The 22,404-nt window shown below is 35.7% G+C and overlaps 1 protein-coding gene across 8 annotated transcripts; it reads left to right on the forward strand.

Moving 5' to 3' along the window:
- Positions 1-11,610: 11,610 nt before the first annotated feature.
- MAN2 (Glycosyl hydrolase superfamily protein) lies at positions 11,611-17,279 on the forward strand. 8 transcript variants are annotated; one of them, XR_016058568.1, is made up of 6 exons: positions 11,611-13,044; positions 14,295-14,492; positions 15,167-15,289; positions 15,552-15,787; positions 16,326-16,385; positions 16,523-16,658. XR_016058568.1 is itself a non-coding variant. In XM_020676486.2 (5 exons), exons 1-5 carry the CDS (start codon positions 12,691-12,693, stop codon positions 16,920-16,922), a joined length of 1,311 nt encoding a protein of 436 aa, XP_020532145.1. In that variant the 5' UTR covers positions 11,611-12,690; the 3' UTR covers positions 16,923-17,279. The 8 variants fall into 8 exon arrangements, 4 of the variants coding, with proteins under 4 accessions (XP_020532145.1, XP_006859039.1, XP_088726998.1 ...); XM_020676486.2 differs by lacking the exon at positions 16,326-16,385 and having other exon boundaries at positions 16,523-17,279; XM_006858977.4 differs by lacking the exon at positions 16,326-16,385 and having other exon boundaries at positions 15,552-15,763; positions 16,523-17,279.
- Positions 17,280-22,404: the final 5,125 nt, after the last annotated feature.

The raw sequence follows: 22,404 nt of genomic DNA on the forward strand, positions 1-22,404 counted from the left end.
AAAGGCGTTGCCTCTATAAATCTTTTTGTAAAAAGATTGATGACGAAAGCCATGATTAATGTATTGAGAAAGAATAAGTAAAAATTTCTTGAGAGATTGTAATTGGGGGAGAGAGAGATGATGAAGAGAGAAAGTGAGGAAGAGAGAATGTAAGGCCTTCAAAGGCCAAATGGGAGATATTAGGTGAGTGTGGTCATTAAAGGCCTTATGAGTATTTGTAAAATAAAATGATATAATGGAACATGAATTCAGTGGGAATGTGGTCCTTCGTGGACCATACTAAACAAACGATGTTTGTTGATACCGAACTGTACTTGACGGTCTTGGCCGGTCGATTGGGCAAAACCCATGTTACTTAGGCATAAGCCGATAAAGATTTTAATAGGTCATCCCTTGATAAGGTCGGAGTATCTCTGGATGAGTGAGCCGAGGACTATGTGACCCTTGTGTGTAATGGTGACCTTTACAGATGGGAGCCAAAACCTCATCCATGTACCATCACATGGCATGACCGTTTCGAGAAAGCAACCCACCTATAGGGTGAAGCGTATGCATGTGCGAGAAATACTCTTATTCACTATAGGAGCTTTGGTCGCATCAGCTCTAGGTGACATTGGCCCATCTCTTGGGGAGAATCTGAAATCCACAGACTGGGAGTTGGTTCATCGGCCAGACTTTGGTAACTCACTAATGAACCCTTGCATGGACTGTGGGTCATGGCAAATACTTGGTCGGTTTTATAAAGCAAGCGTGGTCATTAGTCTACAGTTGAAAGTGGAGTGCCCCAATGTTTGATACATTTAATTCCTGGATCATATGGATCATTTTCCCATCTAATGAATTTAATTATATTTGTTTTATGATATATATGACTTTAGAATTATTATTTGAATTTTTCTAGATCTTTGGATATTTTATTTATCAAATTTGGATTTATAAAATCAGATATATTGATTTTACATTGATTTAAATAATCAAATAAATTATAAAATTATTTTATTGAGTTTTAAAAATATTTAAAATTGCATGGGGGCCCATTGTGCACATGGGCCCACCATGGCCTAGATGGTGGGGCCCATGAGATCCTTCTTGGGTTGGGTTCCCCTCTATGTGGAGGATGGTCCAAAGTTCATCTTGTTTTAGGTGAAGCCCAGATGGACTAAATCCCATATGGAGTTAGGGCATTTCAGTTATTTTTCCCATTATATGTTAAATGAGGGTTTTTCCTCGTTCAATCTCAAGATGTGAGATTTAAGAAACAGAGAGGAGAAGAGAAAATTCTGGGTTTTTGGAGGTGCTGTGTAGTCATCATCAAGAGCTCAATCGGATGTCATTCGCGGTCCGATTGACCTGAAATTTTGACAGCAAGTTCGCAAAACATGGTTCTTCATTCTGAACGGTGTGATTGACATTTGGAGTCCTCTAACTCAGTTCTGTAGAGCCGTCTTTGGTGCATCTGTTTTGGTGAGATCTCTTCAATTTTCTCTTTTTTGGAGTTCATCTTGTTTATGATATTGTCAATAATATATTGTTTTTTATGAGTGATATTGTTCTATGCCTCTAGTTTTAATTAGAGAAGACTTTTGTGTATTCCTATTATTTGGTGATAGTGGAAGCTTTGGGTGGACTACGGTCTCGTGGTTTTTACTTCTCACTTTGGGGAGGTTTTCCATGTAAAAAATTGGTGGTGTCTATATGTGTTTGTGGTACATTTAGTTGTTGATTTGGGAGCTTAATTGCCTTTAATGTGCTTGATATATTGCTCTCTACTTGATTATTTCCTATTAGGTTCACTCAAGAGGAGAAGAATTCTTTTATTTCATTGTGCTTATTGACCTGTATTACTCGATTTTTCTTTCCTCCCAACAAAGTGGTAGCAGAGCATTGTGGTTGCTGAATTTAAGCTTTGTGATTGTTGAATTATTTATTTTGGATTGAACAATGGAAACTAATACAAGTAGAATGGTTACTTTAAATGGTTTAAATTATACTGTTTTGAAGGAAAAATGGAGGACCTTTTTTATGTAAAAGATTATTATCTATTGGTTTTTTCTAGTGATAAACCCGCTAATAAGACCGATGGAGAATGAAATATATTTCATCGACAAGTGTGGGGGTATATTAGATAGTGGGTGGATGATAATGTGTTGAACCATATTAGTGGAGAGACATACGCACACATTTTATGGTCCAAACTCAAGCAATTGTATGCTCGAAAGACCGGGAATAATAAACTTTTTTTGATCAAACAGATGATGGCTTTGAGATGCCAAGATGGAACTCCGTTGACAGATCACTTGAATACATTTTAAGGAATCATTAATCAGTTGGCTGTAATGGGTATCAAGTTTGATAAAGAGATACATGGATTATGGCTTCTTGGTACTTTGTTGGATTCGTGGGAGACGTTTAGGACGTCATTATCTAACTCGGCTCCATATGGTATAATTTCGATGGATTTGGCTAAGAGTTGTGTTCTGAATGAAGAGATGACAAGCAAGTCACAAGGTTCCTCTTTACAATCAAATGCTTTGGTCATCGAGAAAAGGGGGAGGAGTAAGAGTTGAGGTCCGAAGAATAGAGACAAGAGCAGAAGTAAGTCCAACAGGTTTGCAAATGTTGAGTGTTATCATTGTGGTCTAAAGGGCCATACTAAGAAATATTGTTAGAATTTGAAGAGAGAGAATAAAAAGGAAAAAGTTAAAGAAAAGAAGAAAGATGATGACAGTGATGACGATCGAGTTGCCATCACTTCCGGCGATTTTCTCATTGTATATGATATTGATGTTGTTAACCTTGCATGCCATGAGACCAGTTGGGTGGTTGACAGTGGTGCTTCCATTCATGTTATATCTCGGAAGGACTTCTTCACATCTTATACACCCGGTGACTTTGGGGTTGTAAAGATGGTCAATGATCGTTTGGCCAAAATTGTTGGCATAGGAGATGTTTGTTTGGAAATAAATACCGACACAAGGTTATTTCTCAAGGATGTGAAACATGTTCCTAACATCCGTTTGAATTTAACTTTATCAGGTAAACTTGATGATGAGGGGTTATGTAATACCTTCAGTGATGGCCAATGGAAGTTCACCAAGGATGTTATGATTGTGGCAAAAGGTAAAAAGTATTCGACATTGTACTTATTGCATGCAAAGCTCTCCAAAGGCATTATAAATGCAGTGGAGAATGAGGGTACAATTGAGTTGTGGCACAACAGGGGAAGAATTGTTTTGTTCCGTTGTGCTAGTTGATCGGGTATTACCCGATTTGTCTTTCTTCCCAACAATCCTCTAATGGGTGGCACACTCCACTCATTTAGAAACATTTTATTTTTGTGATAAGTGATTTTGGCTTGTAGGCCAAGTTGCTATGTGTTTTGGAAAGGTATTGACTTGATGAAGCTTTGAATGAATTTTTAAAAAGCATGAGAATGCTTGTGCATTATTTTAGTATGCTCAATATTATATTTAGAATTATTTAATTTAATTTCTATTGATGGAAAAGTGGTTTATGAAATGGGGATAAATGTTCTAGCACATTCCATAATGTTGATGGCTCATTTATGGAATGGAGAGCTCAAATCTTTCACCCCACAAGTCATCCAAGATCAATGGTTCATATTCAATCTCATAGAGGCAAGCTAAGGAAAACCCTAAGAAACTATAATAATATTTAAAGCCTGTAAAAAGGAATGTCTCTACCAAAAATCTCTATACCTTATGTTTATATCTCTCTCTTAAGAAAGTTTCTCTCTCTCTCATAAAAGCCCAAGGGGGGCACGCCTCACTCTCTCATCTTTGTTCTCTCTCTTCCACATTGTAAAAAGGGGTTAAGGTGGGGTTTTTCTTTTTCCCATCTCTCAACTATGGATTTATGACTAAAGGTTTTAGGGTATAACAAAAAGAGAATTCATCTCTCTCAAACTAGGTTGCTAAGGAAATTCACCTAAGATTTTAGTTTGTGATAAAAGAGGTTCATGTTTTATTGGTGTGGCTTGGCCTAAAATTGTTTTCCCGTTTGAGATTGAAGGTTGATCATTGATCCTGCGCCATCAGATAGTGGTGGACTCGGTGTGAGGTGTAATAATCCCGGTTGAGGTAATCTCCAGCTCTCTCTTTTTGTTTCTTGCTATATTTAATTATATTGTTTTTATATTTTTCAGCATAAGAATTGTTGATATTTTCTTTGTTTAAAGAAAATTGGTTTAATGATATCAAGGTTTTAAAGATCTTGGATTTGTTAGTTTAATTTTCTTTGAAGCAAGAGTATTGCAATAAGATAACTTGTAAATGATCTTTGCCAAAAGAAGAAAAAAAAAAAAAGGGTAAAAGTAAATAAAAAAAAAAGAATTTTTGGCAAGATCACATTAGTCTATTTTTCATGGTCGACCGTCAACCCATTGTTTTGTCCTAGCCTCCTATTTAGGATACGAAACATACCTCATAACCTATAAGAAAAAGGATAAAACAAAGAACAAAAAAAGTGAAAAAAAGAGAGAGGTTAAAATCAAGTATCTAAAATAAATAAATTAATTCCACAGTATATGAAGCATAAATTAAAATCAAAATAAAAGAAAACAAAATCAAAAAAACATTTTGGGCATAAAAATGCGGAAAAATGTCTGAAAAATAACCAAAAGTTGAAATTCGATATTTTCAAATTTGATTAAACAAAATTATTAGAACTTTTGTAGATCAATGTGGTATGAACCTTTTTTGGAATATATTTGAATGGTTTTGGTGGGAAAACGGGAGAGAACTCAAAAAGATTTCAATTTTAGTTTAAAAAAACTCCCTCAAATTTGAAAATTCAATCCTCTTGTTTTGATTGTCGATACTACAAATTGATATAGGGGCTTAAATACAAATGATTTATAACAAATTTCTAAGTTCTTTTGTTAAGAATCGAAGGGAGTTTTCGGGTTCAAGAATCATGAGATTTTGACGAGAAAAGCTCATCAAAATCTCAAATTGATCCAATTAAGCTAGTGTTGCTTAAAAAAAAGTCTTCATCAATTGATTTTGGGGGTTAAATAGCATTTGATCAATTATTGATAGAGAGAAAATCAAATTATAGATCTAAAAATCAAATTTCAGGTATTAAATTACTTTTTTTTTTTTTTTTCTGGTTTTCTAGTTTGGCACCCAACCAGTTATGAGTCGACTCGCCCTTTTCCCACCGGTTTATAATCTCTAATTTTAATGAATGTAGACAACTCAAATTCCTTTTTTTTCTTAAAGATTCATGATCTTTGCTGTTTGGATAGTAGACTTGCAAAATTTTGGTTGCAAAAATTTATTTTCTAAAATGGATTTTGGAAGGTGGAGCGACACATAGACGAGTGGTTTGGTGGGAAGAGGACTGAGGGTTTGTCCCACTTGCTTATTACAAAAGAAAAAAAAAAGTTACGGTTGAATAGGCAAAGTGATAGGACACAGCCCCCTTTCCGCTAATTCCAAGCATCATTGTCTCAATCAAGGTTTAAAAAGACGTATATGACCCGGATGGGCCAAAAATTATGTTAAGTGGTTGATCCATCTCAAAAAAAATTTAAAAAAATCATTATAATTTCTCAAAAAATCTATTTTTTTTTAAGTTTCTAAAAGAAATAGTGACTATTGCATTATAGTTTTTTATAATTATGTCAAAAATATAAATATTGAGAACTTGTCTCATTTTGAGTATTTGTTGTCTATTAAGTTCATTTTATAGTCAAAATAAAGTTTAAAATGCAAAATGATAATAAAATGAATGTCTATAATTATTTTCTTTTTTTTTTATATTAACTTTTCAGTTTTAAATTTTAAAAGAAGTTATATTAAACAAACTTAATGGAAGAAGTTAGTACAAAGAAAAAACGAAAGAATTTTAGTAGAATTGATTGTATGTAGAGAGAGATGCCACAGGGGGAGAGAGAAAGGGGTTGTTAGTAGAGAGAGACACCCATGGGGGAAGGGACGAGGGAGATATGCCAAGGTGGTGGGTGCAGGGAGAGAGAGAGAGAGAGAGTGAGTTTCCGTATGAAAATTGTTGCCCCAAAGTTTGTTTTATATGGTGGTGAAGAAATGTGACTGATTTGGCCCACATCAAAGATTGAATGAAGCAAAAACATCTATAAAAGTCTCACACAATACATATGAGTTGTTGAGCGTGTGCACACTTAGGCCATCGAAGATTGGATGAAGCAAAAACATCTAAAAAAGTCTCACACAATGCGTGTGAGTTGTTGTGTATGTGCACACTTACTCTACTCAATGTAATTCAAAAATGCACTTTATTGTCTTTTCTCATTTAAAGTCAAGAGGGGACCTTACCCAAGTCAGCACTTACCCAATTTTCTAAGTTGGGTGAGTTTCAAAGTTTCCTCATTTAAAGATCTGATCGGTTCAAGAGGGGACATTACCCAAGTTTACGCCCTTATCCAACGTAACGTAATTCAAGAGCGGACATTACCCAAGTTACACACTTATCCAACGTAATTCAAAAGTCAAGAGGGGACCTTACCCAAGTCAGCACTTACCCAATTTTTTAAGTTGGGTGAGTTTCAAAGTTTCCTCATTTAAAGATCTGATCGGTTCAAGAGGGGACATTACCCAAGTTTACGCCCTTATCCAACGTAACGTAATTCAAGAGCGGACATTACACACTTATCCAACGTAATTCAAAAATGCACTTTAGTGTGTTTCCTCATTCAGAGATCTGATTGGTTCAAGAGGGGACCTAAAATGCACTTTAGTGTGTTTCCTCATTCAGAGATCTGATCGGTTCAAGAGGGGACCTTACCCAAGTTAGTACTTACCCAACTTTCTAAGTTGGGTGAGTTTCAAAGATCCGATTGGTTCAAGAGGGGACATTACCCAAGTTACACACTTATCCAACGTAATTCAAAAATGCACTTTAGTGGTTCAAGAGGGGACCTTTACCCAAGTTAGCACTTACCCAAGTTTCTAAGTTGGGTGAGTTTCAAAGTTTCCTCGTTCAGAGATTTGATCGGTTCAAGAGGGGACATTACCCAAGTTTCTAAGTTTCCTCATTCAGAGATCTGATCGGTTCAAAAGGGGACCTTACCCAAGTTTGCACTTACCGAAAGTTACCCAAGTTTTTAAGTTTCCTCACTAAGAGATTTGATCGGTTCAAGAGGGGACCTTACCCAAGAAGTTACCTAAGTTTGCACTTACCCAAGTTTCAGTGTGTTTCCTCATTCAGAGTGTGTTTCCTCATTCAGAGATCTGATCGGTTCAAGAGGGGACCTTACCCAAGTTAGCACTTACCCAAGTTTCTAAGTTGGGTGAGTTTCAAAGTTTCCTCATTCAGAGATCTGATTGGTTCAAGAGGGGACATTACCCAAGTTTCTAAGTTTCCTCATTCAGAGATCTGATCGGTTCAAAAGGGGACCTTACCCAAGTTTGCACTTACCGAAAGTTACCCAAGTTTTTAAGTTTCCTCACTAAGAGATTTGATCGGTTCAAGAGGGGACCTTACCCAAGAAGTTACCTAAGTTTGCACTTACCCAAGTTTCTAAGTTTTTACCCAAGTTTGCACTTAACCCAAAGTTACCCAAGTTTGCACTTACCTAAGTTTCTTCATTCAAAGATCTGATCGGTTCAAGAGGGGACCTTACCCAAGTTTCTAAGTTTCCTCATTCAGAGATCTGATCGGTTCAAGAGGGGACCTTACCCAAGTTTTCCTCATTCAGAGATCTCATCGGTTCAAGAGGGGACCTTACCCAAGTTTCCTCATTCAGAGATCTCACCCAATTCCCCATTTATGACACGAATCTCATCGGTAGATCAAGAGGGGACCTAACCCAAGTTTCCTCATTCAGAGATCTCAGCCAATTCCCCATTTATGACACGAATCTCATCGGTTCCAGTTACCCACAACCAATTCCCCATTTATGACACGAATCTCATCGGTTCCAGTTACCCACAGCCAATTCCCCATTTACAAATCAAATATCCATCCAATTCCCCATTTATGACATGAATTAGATCGCCATCGACATATCCCGATCTAGATAGGGTGATTCCGATCCGGATCACCAAATTTTCAAACCTTGGTCTCAAAACAATATTCATTTCTTTTGACTATTGTAAATGGAAAACATTTATATAAGGTCACAACCTTAAATGTAGAATTAAGGTGAGCCATATTGGAAAAGCTTTTTTTGATGTTGCAAAATTCTCTAATTGATCATCACGTCATTGAAATGTATGAATATGAAAAAAAAAATATTTTGAGACCCATAAATAGTGCATCTTGAACCACATTATCTGGACCCATCTATTTTTAAGATTTTTAAAATTTTGTAATTACAGATGAAAACGGATTATTAGGCCATCCAAATAATTTTTTACACAAAAATATGTCTTATAATAAAATTTGGAGGTGCATCTTACTTTGATTGTTTAAGGTTGCAACCTCATGCAAACTACACCCATTGTTAATTACCAAGGAAGGTCGGGCCCAAAAAAGGTTCATCTTTATCATCATCGTTATCATCCTCTGTCTATCATTATGGTCAAACAAATCATCATGATCATCGTCATCTTGGTCATGATTCCCATGATCACCTCATGAAATTCATACTATCATCGTGGTTTTAAAACCTGGCAATCTGAAACAAAAACCACCGATTTATATCAAATTCCATGGGTGTGATTAGAGTTTTAAAACCTAGCAATGCGGATCAGGAACCATTGACTTGTATCAAATTCAATGGGTACGTAAGGAAAAGTATATAATGAGACCATTTAACTTTGGTGCAAGGTGGTCACAATTAATTTTGATATTGGATGTGAAATTAGGTGGTTGCATTTATTTTATTGAAATAACTTAAAGTTCAAAATAAATTTTTTCGAACTTTGTAACACACCCTAGCTATCAAATTTCATATCAGATGATTATAAGTAATTGTGATCATCCCGTACCAAAAATAAACGATCTCATTGTATAAATTCCCAATACGCAACCTAGGTTCCTCTCTTGACCAACTTTTTATTAGTTGTCAATTCGGATTTGTAAAATGGGTGGGGATCCAAGGTTTTTGAACACGGTGCCATGATGGTTGATGGTCAACGAAAAAATCACCATGGCCTTGATGGTCCCGATGAATGGAGGTGATGATGAGTATGGTAAGCTTGAAGCAGTTGGTATTACTAGGTCATATTCTCATAATTTGCATACCTACCTTCATATAAAAATAGAAGCAATACTTCAAGGACTTGTTAGAACATCACTGTTTGTGGGAGGATGCCATTTCAATTCAGACAATAGTACACTAACAATAAGTGCATTAATCCCAAAAGTTTATATAGAGCGTAGGCTCTAAACAATCAAAATAGAGCCCACCTCAAAAAATTCAATAAAAGAGGTTGTTTTGATGTCAAAATATAATACATCTTATAATGTATTTTTTTATCATCAATTTTCAAGATTTTCAAGTTTTCATAGATCGATTCTATTTACACTATTTTTTAAGTTTTAAATTTTATAATTAAAATGAAAATAGATTTTAAGGCTATTATAAATATTTCCAATATTAAAACTATATTTCTTGATACTATTTGAAGGTGGGCTCAAATTTGATTGTTAAGAGCCTTGGCTATATACAAACCGCAAAAAGACTTTACCAAGTATGTGACCTTTTATCTATTGGTGTAGCAGATGGTTTGTATGAGAAGGCTTACCAACCCAAGGAAAAGAACACATCTTGATGAAAAAGTAAGGGGGAGAATATTGTAGAATAAAAAATTGTAAATTGCTAAAAAAATAATAGGATAATGGTTGTAGTGGGATTTGTGCAAGTAAAAAATACAATTGGTTAGTAATTGTAATGTGGGGTACAATTCCCAATAATAGTGAACTTATTGGAATAAGGCAGCTAGGCATCTTTGTCTTTTACGCATTAAAGCAAAGGATCTCCCATGAGAACAAATCATGCAATCATAAATTCATAATTTCCAAATTAACGCTCAATTTGCATGTCATTGAATTCGGGCTACACTTTTCATGAAGGGAAAAGTTTATATAGAGCCAAGGCTCTAAACAATCAATTTTGAGCCTATCCCAAAATTTTCACTAGAAGAGTTTGTTTTTGATGCTCAGATATCTTCAAATTGACCATCTCGACATCAAGATGCATGGACATGAAAAAAAAATGGATTTCAAGTTTTGAAAATAGTGTAGTTTGTAACACAATTTTGGACCATCAATTTTTAAGATTTTCAAGTTTTATAGATACATCAATCTACAATATTTTTTAAGCTTTAAACTTTATAAATAAATATAAAAATATATCTTAAGGCTATCACAAAAATTTCCAATATTAAAACCACATTTCTCGATACTATTTGAAGGTAGGCTCTAATTTGATTGTTTAGAGCCTAGGCTCTATACAAACTGCACCCTTTCATGAAGTAGTTGATGTATGTCATATTAGTTATGGGGGTGGTTTGTATAAGGCTGAGGCTTTAAACAATCAAAGTAAGGTGCACCATCAAATAGGGTAAAAAATGTTGTGTCAGCATTGAAAATCTTTGTGATGACCTGAAAATTTACTTTCATATCTAATTATAGAATCCAAAATTTCAAAAATAGTCTAGATCGAGCTGATCTATGAACACTTGAAAATCAACGATCCAAAATGCATTACAAGATGTACTATTTCGAAAGCTTGAAATCTATTTTTTCTCATGTCCATACATCCTGTGGTCAAGATGATCACTTTGAGGACTTTTGGGCATCGAAGCAACCTCTTCTAGTGAATTCTTTAGACGCGCCTTAATTTGATTGCTTGGGCCCTTGCCTTGTAGAAACTTTTTCCATTAGTTACTGTACTGGATGAAGCTAAAAGTCACTAAAGAATATGATAGACGTTCTCGGTATTTATATTTCTTATTAAAGTATTTCAATATTGAGAAATTTACCAAATCATACTAAAGAGTAGAAATAAATTCCTTTTATCTAATGTCAAATACACTGTCATTCTTTTGAACAAACTTGCAAATAAGAATCATTATGGATTTTGAAATTAATCAAATTACACCTCCGGGGAAATTGTTAGTGGCAATAATGAAAGAGCAACAGAATTTGATGTTTAGTATGCATAAACTAATTCAATGGAAGAAATCAAATGCGTATCAGTCTTAAGAGTATCATAATCTTAAAATCATCTGATGGTTTTGTTAATTTAGATATGAATACACACACCACAATTAGGGGTTTGTTTAGTCATTTTCAGTGGCCCACTTCAAGTATGAAGATTGTTTTTTCTTTTAATTTAGATAGGAACTGTTTTTGCTTTTTAATTTACATATGAAACTTAATTTAACCTATGGAATATAGTCTTTCTAGTAGCACAAGGAAACTTGTTATTTTACCTTTCTCTTTTTATTTTAGCTTTAACCTTTTCCTTTTCTTCCTTGTGTGGTACCCAACGGTGAAGAAAATAAAGAATTTGCATGTGACTTTCGCAGCCTTATGGCGGAATAAACAGGAAGGTATAATATTTCAAGATGAAATGTCTTTTTTGATTCATTATTTCTATAAACAATGGGCGGCAAGAGGTTTGACCCCATATAGTTTAGAATGTGAAGCCTACACTCCACCTAATATGGAAAATACACCAACTTAACATTCAAAAAAATAAGCATCCCACCGCACATGAAAATGTCTTCTTCTCTTACTATTTTTCATCTTTTTTCTCCCCATTTTGACACAGTATGCCTTTTGCTTTATAAAACCAGAAATTTCTTCCTCCATTCTAAGAATCACCCATCTCTAAGATTGTAGACCCAGGATTTAATTTTCCCTTTTAGCTCCCAACATTTCTTTGAAGAAAAAGATTGATCCCATGTGGCTATATTAAGTGAAGGTATTAAGGCTCAAAATCCTGCTTTGATGCCCCTGACTCTGCCTATATGGGTACCCATAGAGTAAGAGCAATATTTGGTTTGGCTACTTCAAGTTTGTGAATAAAGGGCACCAATTGCAAGAGGTACCTTAATTTTTAGGACACCAAACAACAGGGTACCTAGATCCTGTGCTGTACAGCCTATTGGTGACTCAAGATCTTGGGGAAAAGGGCACCCATTTATCACACTGGGTGCCTTGGATTTCGAACACAAGACCTTGTAGGACACCAAAAATCTCATTTCAGTTCAACTAGTACTCCCTTGGGACCCCTTTGGATATTGAGAAAGGACACAAATATGTCTTATTGGACAAACAGCAAGAGATAAAGCTGAGGAGATCAATTGGGGCCTTTATTCTTGGTGTTACAAGACCCCCATTGGTCACCTGAGTACCCTGGACTTGGTTTTCTAGGATGCCCCAAGTTACCACACTGTTGTTGAAGTCTATTTATGGGTTGCCTGAACCCTAAAATACCGGTGTTACAAGACCCCCAGCTCCTCAAAGGTCACCTGAGTACCCTGGAGTTGGTTTTCTAGGATGCCCCAAGTTACCACACTGTTGTTGAAATCTATTTATTGGTTGCCTGAACCCTTAAATTGGCATTTTAGGACACCCAAGCTTCCTGAACTGTGTGCTGAGCTTGAAATCTGGATTTGGTGCTGAGGTGAACTCAAAGAAATCTCATCTAAGTACTGTGTCATCTCAGTGATACCAAGCACTAGGTCATAAGTGTCCCACATTCACACAGGCTGTAAGGCACTGGCCCTGAAAATGGTAGCAGGCAATGGGCTTCTAGTCCCTATATTGGGCTTTGCATCTTCTGTGGCCTTCATTTATATGACTCTTGGGGATTTAAGGCTCTATTTTGCAGAACCACAGTTGGGTTTTGTAGAGAAGAATGGGACTCAGTTCATGGTGGATGGAAAAGCATTTTATGTGAATGGGTGGAATTCTTATTGGTTAATGGACCAGGCAGTGGAGGAGTTTAGCAGGCCTAGGGTCAGGGCAATGCTTCAAGCTGGTGCAAGAATGGGTCTCACTGTCTGCAGGACTTGGGCTTTCAATGATGGTGGTTATAATGCACTGCAACTCTCACTTGGGACAATTGATGAGCGAGTTTTCAAGGTACATTTAGTTGGTTTTTCTTTTTTATTTGCTTCATGAGTTTGGAGGCTGATTTAATTTTTTGTGGTGTTTGTTTCACGAATTTGGCTTGGTTAGTTCTCATAGCAGTTTCTTTGTGATTTTGTGCAGCGTTTATTAAATTATTGATTTGTTATTGTTATTTGGTGAATGATTTGATCTGCAGTTGCTAAAATGGTTCTGTACCCTTTAAATTTCAGTTCTTAGTTGGTATATGGTCTTATGGAGGAATTATATGGATCTGTAGAAAAGAAAATATCCGCTTAATTAATCTTCAAAATAATGGTCTCATTTTATATATTGATTTTGTTTTTATGAGTAACTTTTTTTTGTTAAATGGGAATAAATGTGACCATAGTTTGATGATGCATAAATTACTAGAACGATGGAAGTCTGATGTCTTCTTATTACATTGAAATGAGATCTGAATAGAGTTATCAGTCTCTACCTATCTTCCTGAAACATCTACAGAATGTATGCCCCTCCTGATAACTTTCGAAAGAAAAAGAAATGTATGCCCCTACCAATCCACCGGATCATATTAACCCACCAATTTTTTCTCTATTGTTAATGGAAGAAACTATCAGATGTTGTCTTCTTGATGGCTGCTAACAATATTCCATCTGAAATTTGAATGCTATGGTAATGCAAACAGAAAGGAGGGTTCATGATATTTTGTTGAATGAGCAAATTTGATTTTAATTTTCATGAGTTTTTGCTTTGTTTATTTGATCAATTTGATGAATTATTTGACTGGCTCATGATATATTATGTCCTTTTATTTATTAAAATAATAATAAGTCTTCAGGCATAAATAAGTTTAGATGCTCCAATGTTTTTGAATATTGAAATTAGTAAGAAATAGACACAGGACAAGCATTTGGAACAAATTGCTGGGTTTTCTTTAGTTATCGCTGAACATTAAGACCCATTTGGGCCAAAGTGCTGGATTTTCTTTAGTTAGCGCTGAACATTAACTCTGTGCCACATGGTATGTGGAAAACCCTACAGGTACCACATTCAAAAAATTTGTTAATTATTTCTTTTGGGCGTTATTTGATACCATGCTCGGATAGATTGCTATAAACGAATGCTACACGTGCACATTCACTAATTCCATGTAACAATTTCAATGCTGTAAAATAATAGATCTTTCTCTTTGTTTTGTTTCTTTCTTTTTCTATATTTTTGGATTTTTGTCTGATATTAACAAGCTAATTGGGGCATTTCAGGGATTGGATCGAGTCATTGCAGAAGCTCGGCATCAAGGGATAAGATTAATCCTCTGCCTCGTCAATAACTTGCATGCCTATGGTGGTAAGGGTCAGTATGTTCAATGGGCATTGGAACAAGGGGCAGCTTCAAGCTCTTCCAATGATTCTTTCTTTTCTGATCCATTCATCCGCAGTCATTTTAAAAATTACATGAAGGTAATTCCATACCAACAGACTTATTCCTGTTTTTTTTGGGTTTAATGCTTCAACTTGGCCAACTTGATTGCACCCACTCATTAGGTTTTTGGCATGAATTTGGGTCAGGATAATTCTCATTCCTTGTTTTATTTTATTTTTTGAGAGTCAATTTCTTGTTTTATTATTTGTATCAGGACTTACTATCCTGATGTATTTGCCCTTTCTAGTAATGCTTTTGGCGTATATTCTCACCGCACACCCACCCACCCACACCTCATTGAGCATAAAAAATTATTATTTTTCACTCTCCATCCAATGCCTCCTGTTTTTTTTTTTTTCCCTTGTTAAACTAGTGCAATCATTTTTGCTAGGCATTTTTATCGGACTTAAAGTAGTTGTAAACATCATTGCTGACAGAATAAATCTTTGGACTACCCAGATTAGGTACTAATAAGTTATAGTTTTAGGAATACTTTGTCAAATTTTCTGTTGTATTATGATTATTACTAATAGGAAAACTATCAGTAAATTCTTCCCTCCATAATGAACAGAGTCAACCCATAACTTAATTCAGCTGGACTTGTGTTTGGCTCAGTTTGAGCTATTTGGTTTTAGTTTTTCTTTTACTGCCTTTTAAAATATTGATGTCAATATATCAGAACTCAAATCATTATTATTATTTCTTTTGGCAGACCATTCTGACTAGAAGAAACAGTTTGACCGGCATCAAATACAAGGACGATCCTACCATTTTCGCATGGGAGATAATGAATGAGCCTCGTTGCAAATCTGATCCCTCAGGTGACACTCTCCAAGTAAGGCCACCTGTTATCTCCCTTGGAATTTATATGTTTTTTTTTGTTTCTTTTTATCATTGGCAGTTATATATTCATTTGTCTGGGGAGGAACAGAGTAGCAGGAAAAGTTGGAAATATTTGTTGGATATTGATAATTAATTATTTAATCGTAATCTCAATTCTCATATATATCCCACTATATTCTAATTGTAGCATTATATTTTTTTGTGAGTGAGTTTTTGGGGTTGATTCATTTATCAGTACATTTGAAGAATTGTAGGGTTGGATCAAGGAAATGGCAGAGTTCGTGAAATCCATCGACAATAAACACTTGTTGAGTGTTGGGAATGAAGGATTTTATGGACCCACAACCCCTGAGAAATTTGATAGGAACCCGGGCGATTGGGCGAGCTCTCTCGGTGTGGACTTCATTCGCAACAATATGATCTCGGCTATCGACTTTGCGTCCGTTCATGCATATCCTGATAACTGGCAAGTGGTATATTTTGATAACTGGTATGTGGTATATACAATAGTATGGTGACAATAATATAGCTGAGGATAACAAAGGAAACTATGTTATTATAGTCAGACTGGACCAGCCTGTTAGACCAAGTTATTTGTGGTTGAAATGGACCGCTGGTGGGGCAAGAGCAGGGTTGTCATACTGAACCAGCTAGTTGCACATCACAATAAATGCTTGTTGGCACACCCAAAATGCCCCAAATCTGTCTGTGTGTGTGGGTGTGTGAAAGTGTGCTATAATCCAATGAGGTATGGAGACACATAAACCCTTTGGGTCATCTCCATCCAATGAAATGATGGTTGGTAATTGAAAGAGGAGATCCACCAGGACAGGACATGCCCCTATAGTGTGTCCAAATATCTCAATCACCATCCATCATTCATCATTCAGTAGACAGTGATAACTCCAACAGGATTTTGTCGACTTTATCTGTCTAGTTATAGTCCATTGTTACCTATATTATATACAATCCATATGACTATGGAAATTCAGAATACATGTTGAGGATCATCACTGTTGAATCCGCAGTGTTGGCTAGATGACGATGGACAGAGGATGGAATCCACCACTGGAATCATGTTCTGACAGGTCTCTCTCTGTGCCAAACTGTTGACCTGGTTTATGATGATCCTCATGACAATGTATTTCCGTAGTCAAGACTTACACCCATCTCTTTCCTCTACATATCGTTGTTACTAGAAATAAACAATCACATTAAATTACAGGTTTCCTGAGCCATCACCCGAAAAGAAGCTGAACTACCTCGCTAAATGGGTGAAGTCTCACATCGAAGATGGAGACACGATGCTTCAAAAGCCAGTCTTATTTACCGAGTTTGGTATCTCAACACAGCAAGAAGGCTTCGAGCCAACACAGCGTGATGCTTTTTATTCGACAATTTATGACATAATTTACAAGTCGGCAAAGAGAAGGAGATCGGGAGCTGGGGCAATGGCATGGCAATTCCTTGCTGGAGGCATGAATGAGTATGGCGATGCCTTTGCAATTGTGCCATGGGAATGGCCCTCGACATACAGTTTGATAATAAAACAGTCTTGTAGATTGCGTGCTATACGTCAGGATAAAGGGCTGGTGGATAGCGATTCAAGCTCGATTTGTTCGTAGTTTTTTTTTTCTTTGTTTTTTCCTCCACTATTTGATTGATTTTGGGTCCATTTTTTGGATGAACTTGGCAATTTGTAGAGGTGCCTCTCTTTCTCTCAGGATGGCCGAATGGTGCACCTGAGAATGTTGGAAGTTTTCTAATTTCGTTGCCATGAGAATGTAGAGGTGCTCTCTCTCAGGATTTTGGGTTCCTCTATTTTATGGTAAAATTTGTTGCTGTGATGGTCTTTCCTAAAGAAAGGGAGAGAAATGATGTTCTGTTGTGAAAGCATACGATAATAAAACCCTGAGATGTTTTGTAAGGGAATTTTGTAATTCTTTATTTTCCGCAAATAAGTGATCTCCATTATTGGTCAACAGTGAATGTGATGGATGGTTAATAAGTGATCTCCATTATTGGTCAAGAGTGAATGTGATGGATCGTTAAAACACCACTATGTAAATGTACGCATGTAGATGACAGGTTATCGGTCATTTTTTCATGTATACCCATATTTTTAAAAGGATAAAGTTCAATTTTACTAGAAGTACGATTGTAGTAATCTACTTACTATTTTAACTCAATGGTATAGATTTGACGCTCTTAAATTTGTGTCAAATATTGACAATGTTTAAAAGAGGTATTTATGCCATCAAAGTAGACGATGTAAATCACTGCCTTATTTCTACAAGTAAGGTTGGCTTTATATAAAATCTATATGAGGCAGCAACCTTATACTATCAAAGTAAGACAAGTTAAAAACCCATTTAAAAATTAACTCCGACATTGAAATACCCACCGATTAATCATCTTGACCTCAAGATATAGAGATATGAAAAGAAGAGGATTTCAAGTCTTAAAAATGATACATTTTGTAACAATTATTTGGATTGTACATATAAAAGATTTTGAGGCGTTTATTGATATGCTCAATCTGGATCATTTTTGCATTTCAAATTTTGAGCACGTATGATATGCTGCCTCAGGAGCATACTTTACTTCTTCACCCTTGGTCAGAAGACCTACTTGGGAGGATTGTTTCAATTTCAAATTTTGGGAGTCAACTAAGAATCACTATATCATTATTCTCAAAAGGGCAAAAAAAAAAATGAAATTTGAGATTTCTAACACTTAGATCTCACTATCTAAAAATTGGATGGCCTCTATTCAATTTCGAGATTTTTTTTTTTTTCAAGTGCGTAAAGGGTGCACTTAAAACTTTTTTTTGTTTTTTTTCTTTTAAAGATTAATAATTTATGGGTTGAAGAGGTTACATCCCCAAAAATTTAGGTTCCTAAAATTGAATCTAGCTTGGGTATTCCCAAGGGAGTAAATGGTCAATCCACATTAGTTTTTCTCCTATGGAGATATTGGTCAGTACACATTAGTTCAAATCGCATATATTTCAATGCTTTTGAAGTTAATGTGTCTGCAACTTATCAATGCTAATAGAAATAAAATCTAAAATAGGAAAGTGTGCGGATAGGAAAGAGATATTGCTCTTTCCTATTGAGAGGAGAATGTAACAAAATAAGAAAATATATATTACATGTAACAAGATAACAAAATGTAGGAACGTGGCTGGGTCTTGATGGTAGCATCCCCACATCCAGTTATCATGTTGAGGTATCCATTCCTACAGCTGATACCCCCAATTTTATTTTTTTTATTGAACGGTAACACATAACTCGTCATTGATTCAAATGTAAAATACAAGATGTTCAAGCAAAGACACAAGATTACAGAAGTAACGTACGGTAACGTATGACTTATCATTGATTCAAATGTAAAATACAAGATATTCAAGCAAAGACACAAGATTACAAAAGAAGTAACCAACGGTAATGTATGACTTATCATTGATTCAAATATAAAATACAAGATGTTCAAGCAAAGACACAAGATTACAAAAATGAAATAACCAATGGTAACATACAACTTTATCATTGATTCAAATGTAAAATACAAGATGTTCAAGCAAAGACACAAGATTACATACATGAAGTAACCAACAGAGAGGGAGTATGGACTCCTCCTTTGGTGTGAACATCATCATCTTCATTTGCCTCTTTATAACATTGTTGGACCGTTGTCATAGATGTTGACAAAATATCCCAAATTTGATAAAAAATAGTCCTTAATCTCCAAGGAATATAGGCCTTTCTCTTACTCTGGCAATGATATTTGCCAAGTCTCCTTCGATAATCATACCCCCTTTCAAAGTGTATAGTAATTTCAAACTTTCTAGTAAACATCGTGCTCCCACTTCATTTGTTGTTGTGATAACACAAGGACCCGAGTAAGAAAATATAATGTGCCCCAAACTATTTTTGATGAGACCACCATAGTCAACTGGCCCTGGATTGCCAAGTGAACTTTTATCAAAATTAAGTTTAAAGGAATTCAATGGTGGTGGTATCCAAAAAACCTCACTACGAGTGTTGGTGGTAATTGTTGGGTTTATGTGGCCTTTAAAGGCCTTATGAGAGCTTGTATGAGCATTTTATAGGGTGAAACATGAATTCAGTGGGAGTGTGGTCCTCTTGTGGGTCATACTAGGCAAATACGAGTTGCCGATACTCGAACTAGGCTCGTCGTGCTAGGCCCGCCGAGTTTGGAAAAACCCAAAGTACCTAGGCATAGGGATCTACCGATAAGTGTTTAGTGGGTTAGCCATTGATGAGGTCGGAGTATGCCCAGATGAGTGCCAATGGACTGTGTGGCCCTTGCTTGTGATGAATAGCTTTTAGAGACAGGGCTAAAACCTCATCATTATATCATCACACAACATGTACATAGTAGCCGTTTTAAGATTCGTCAATGAAGGTGAATTGTATACACGTGTAATATATTACCTCTATGCATCATAGAGTCATTGTTGTATCATGGTCTGGAGGATTACATTTTTTTTTGTATCTAGGGGAGAACCTGAAATCCATAAACTGGGATTGCATCCCTAGTCTATTGGCTGACATTGGTGGTTCAATCATGAGCCCCTACAGTGGACTGTGGGTCATGAGAACTGCTTGGTCAATTTGAGAAAGCTAGGCGAATTGTGATTCACAGTTAAAGGTGGAGTGCTCACATGTATTGATAATTCTTAGATCTAACGAATCCGATTCCCATCAAAATTAATTAATTTTTACTAATTTTATGGTATATGAGTTTTAGAATGTTTATTTGAATTTTTTTTAATCTTATAATAGTTTTTTTGTCATTTGGATTTATAAATTAAGATAAATTAATTTTTTAATGTTTTAAATAAACTATAAGATTTAAAAATTCTAAATATGAAATAAAATATTTTCTAACAATATATGAGACCTCCATAAAATATGTGGCCCAAAATTTAAAAACATATGGATTAGGTGGGGCCTACACGTGTCCACCAAAAGGGTGGCATACCCCACCCATTCACGTAGTCTTCTTGGGAAGAATGTTTGTCCATTGTTTGTTGGCTTATCTTTTGGGGATAGCCAATTTATATGATAAGGTTGAATATTTGAAATATTCAATAAATGTTTGAATCAAGATTGCTTGATCCAATAAATAAATATTAGATATACTAAATTAGAAAATAAGATATATATATTTTTTATTTAAAGATTTGATGGGAATAGATCTAGAAAAAAGAAGATAAGGCTCTAACTTATCTTTTTGAATGTTGATAGTGGATCAAAGAGATAGATAACTCAAATCCCTCATCCCATAAGTCTTCTTAGATCGACAATCACATTTAACCCTACGAATTGAGTAAACCCCAAAGCATAAGAAATCTATAAAAGGAGGTCTCCCCCTTCATAAAATTACGTGCGCATTCTCCTATCTCTTTAAGAATTCTCTCTCCTACCCAAATTTAGTTATCTCTCTCTGGATTACCAAAGGGGAGGCACGCCCCAAAAATTTTAGAGGCACGCCCAAGTCATCTTTTTGTGGTCGTTTCTAAACTTTCAGTGGATGTTTCTAAAGGGCACGCCCAAGCCAAGTTTTTCTAAAGGGGCACTCCCAAGTCTAGTCATTTCTAGATGGCACGCCTAAGCTAAGTTTAGCTTGTGGTGGTTTGATTTTTGAGTAGCAAATGGGAGGATCCCCTTGCTAGTAGATCTCTCTCTCTCTCTCTCTCTCTCTCTCTCTCTCTCTCTTTGATCTATCTCTCATCTCTCAAAAGATTAAGCCAAAGGGGCTTGAACAAAACTAAGACATTGAGGCCTTAGGTAAGTTGGTTTTAGATCAAAATACATATGTCATTGAGAGGGTTTTGCCATATGTAAGATAAACAAGAGACCGATCATAGACCCCAAGCACCATCAGAAGGCGAAGACTCGGTGTAGGATGTACTAAGCCCGGTTGAGGTAATCTTCGGCACTCTCTTTTTGTTTCCTGCCATATTTACCTTTATTAGCTTTATATTCCCAAGCAAAAGAATTGGATATTTTATTTGTTTAAAGAAAATTGGTTTAATGGCGTCAAGGTTTTTAAAGATCTTGGATTTATTAGTTTTATTTTCTTTGAAGCAAGAGGTATTGTAATAAGATTATTTGTAAATGATCTTTGCCAAAAGAAAAGAAAAGAGGTGTAAAGAAGAAAAATAAATAAAATATATTCACCGGCAAGATCACATTAGTCTTTATGATGAGACCACCATAGCCAGCTGGCCCTGGATTGCCAAGTGAACTTCCATCAAAATTAAGTTTGAAGGAATTCACTCGTGGTAGTATCCAAACAACCTTACTACGAGTGTTGGTGGTAACACTTATAGTCGTCACTGCCAAGGAATTGCTAATAATAAGACTTTTAGGAATATATCCACTATCCTTATGTGCAAAGAACCAATCAACTATAACTGTCAAACTATTCGATTTTAATGTAGACAGATCTATACTTATACTTTCAAAGACTCTTCTATTTCTTTCCTTCCACACACTTCAAAGAAGGATAACCCAAATAGATCTCTAAAAAATAGTTCCCATCTTTGAAATATCGGGTGTGGTCCATTGGTTAAGAAGAGCTCTGACATTTTGGGTAGAGGTAATGACAGACTGAGGCACTGTCGAGCCCAATCCCAAAGATATGTAACAAAATGGCATGAGAAGAAAGATGTTGTGAAGCTTCATCATTGTATTTGCATAGGATACATACATTGGTGATAATGAACCCCATCTTTCTCAAGTTGTCAACAGTTGCTAATTTATCTTGGCACATGATCCATAAGAATAAATGCACTTTAAGAGGCACATGCAATTTCTTAATCTTGAATAAACTAGCAGCTAAGTCTCTCCAACGATCACAAAATAATAAATTATAGGTTGACTTAACCGAAAAAATTCCCAAATAAGTAAGATCTTAAATAAAGCTATCATCCATATTTGGAATCAAATATGTGTCATTCAATAATTCTAACAATGTTTGATACTCCTCAATGAATCTATCTATACCTCTCCTGACACCCCCAATTAACACACCTTCAAAATCTAACTCCCCCAATCTATTAAAAAAATGCAT

This window comes from Amborella trichopoda, chromosome 1 (assembly GCF_054954075.1).
Source record: "Amborella trichopoda isolate Santa Cruz 75 chromosome 1, AtrichopodaSantaCruz75HAP2 v2.0, whole genome shotgun sequence".
NCBI classification, from domain to species: domain Eukaryota; kingdom Viridiplantae; phylum Streptophyta; class Magnoliopsida; order Amborellales; family Amborellaceae; genus Amborella; species Amborella trichopoda.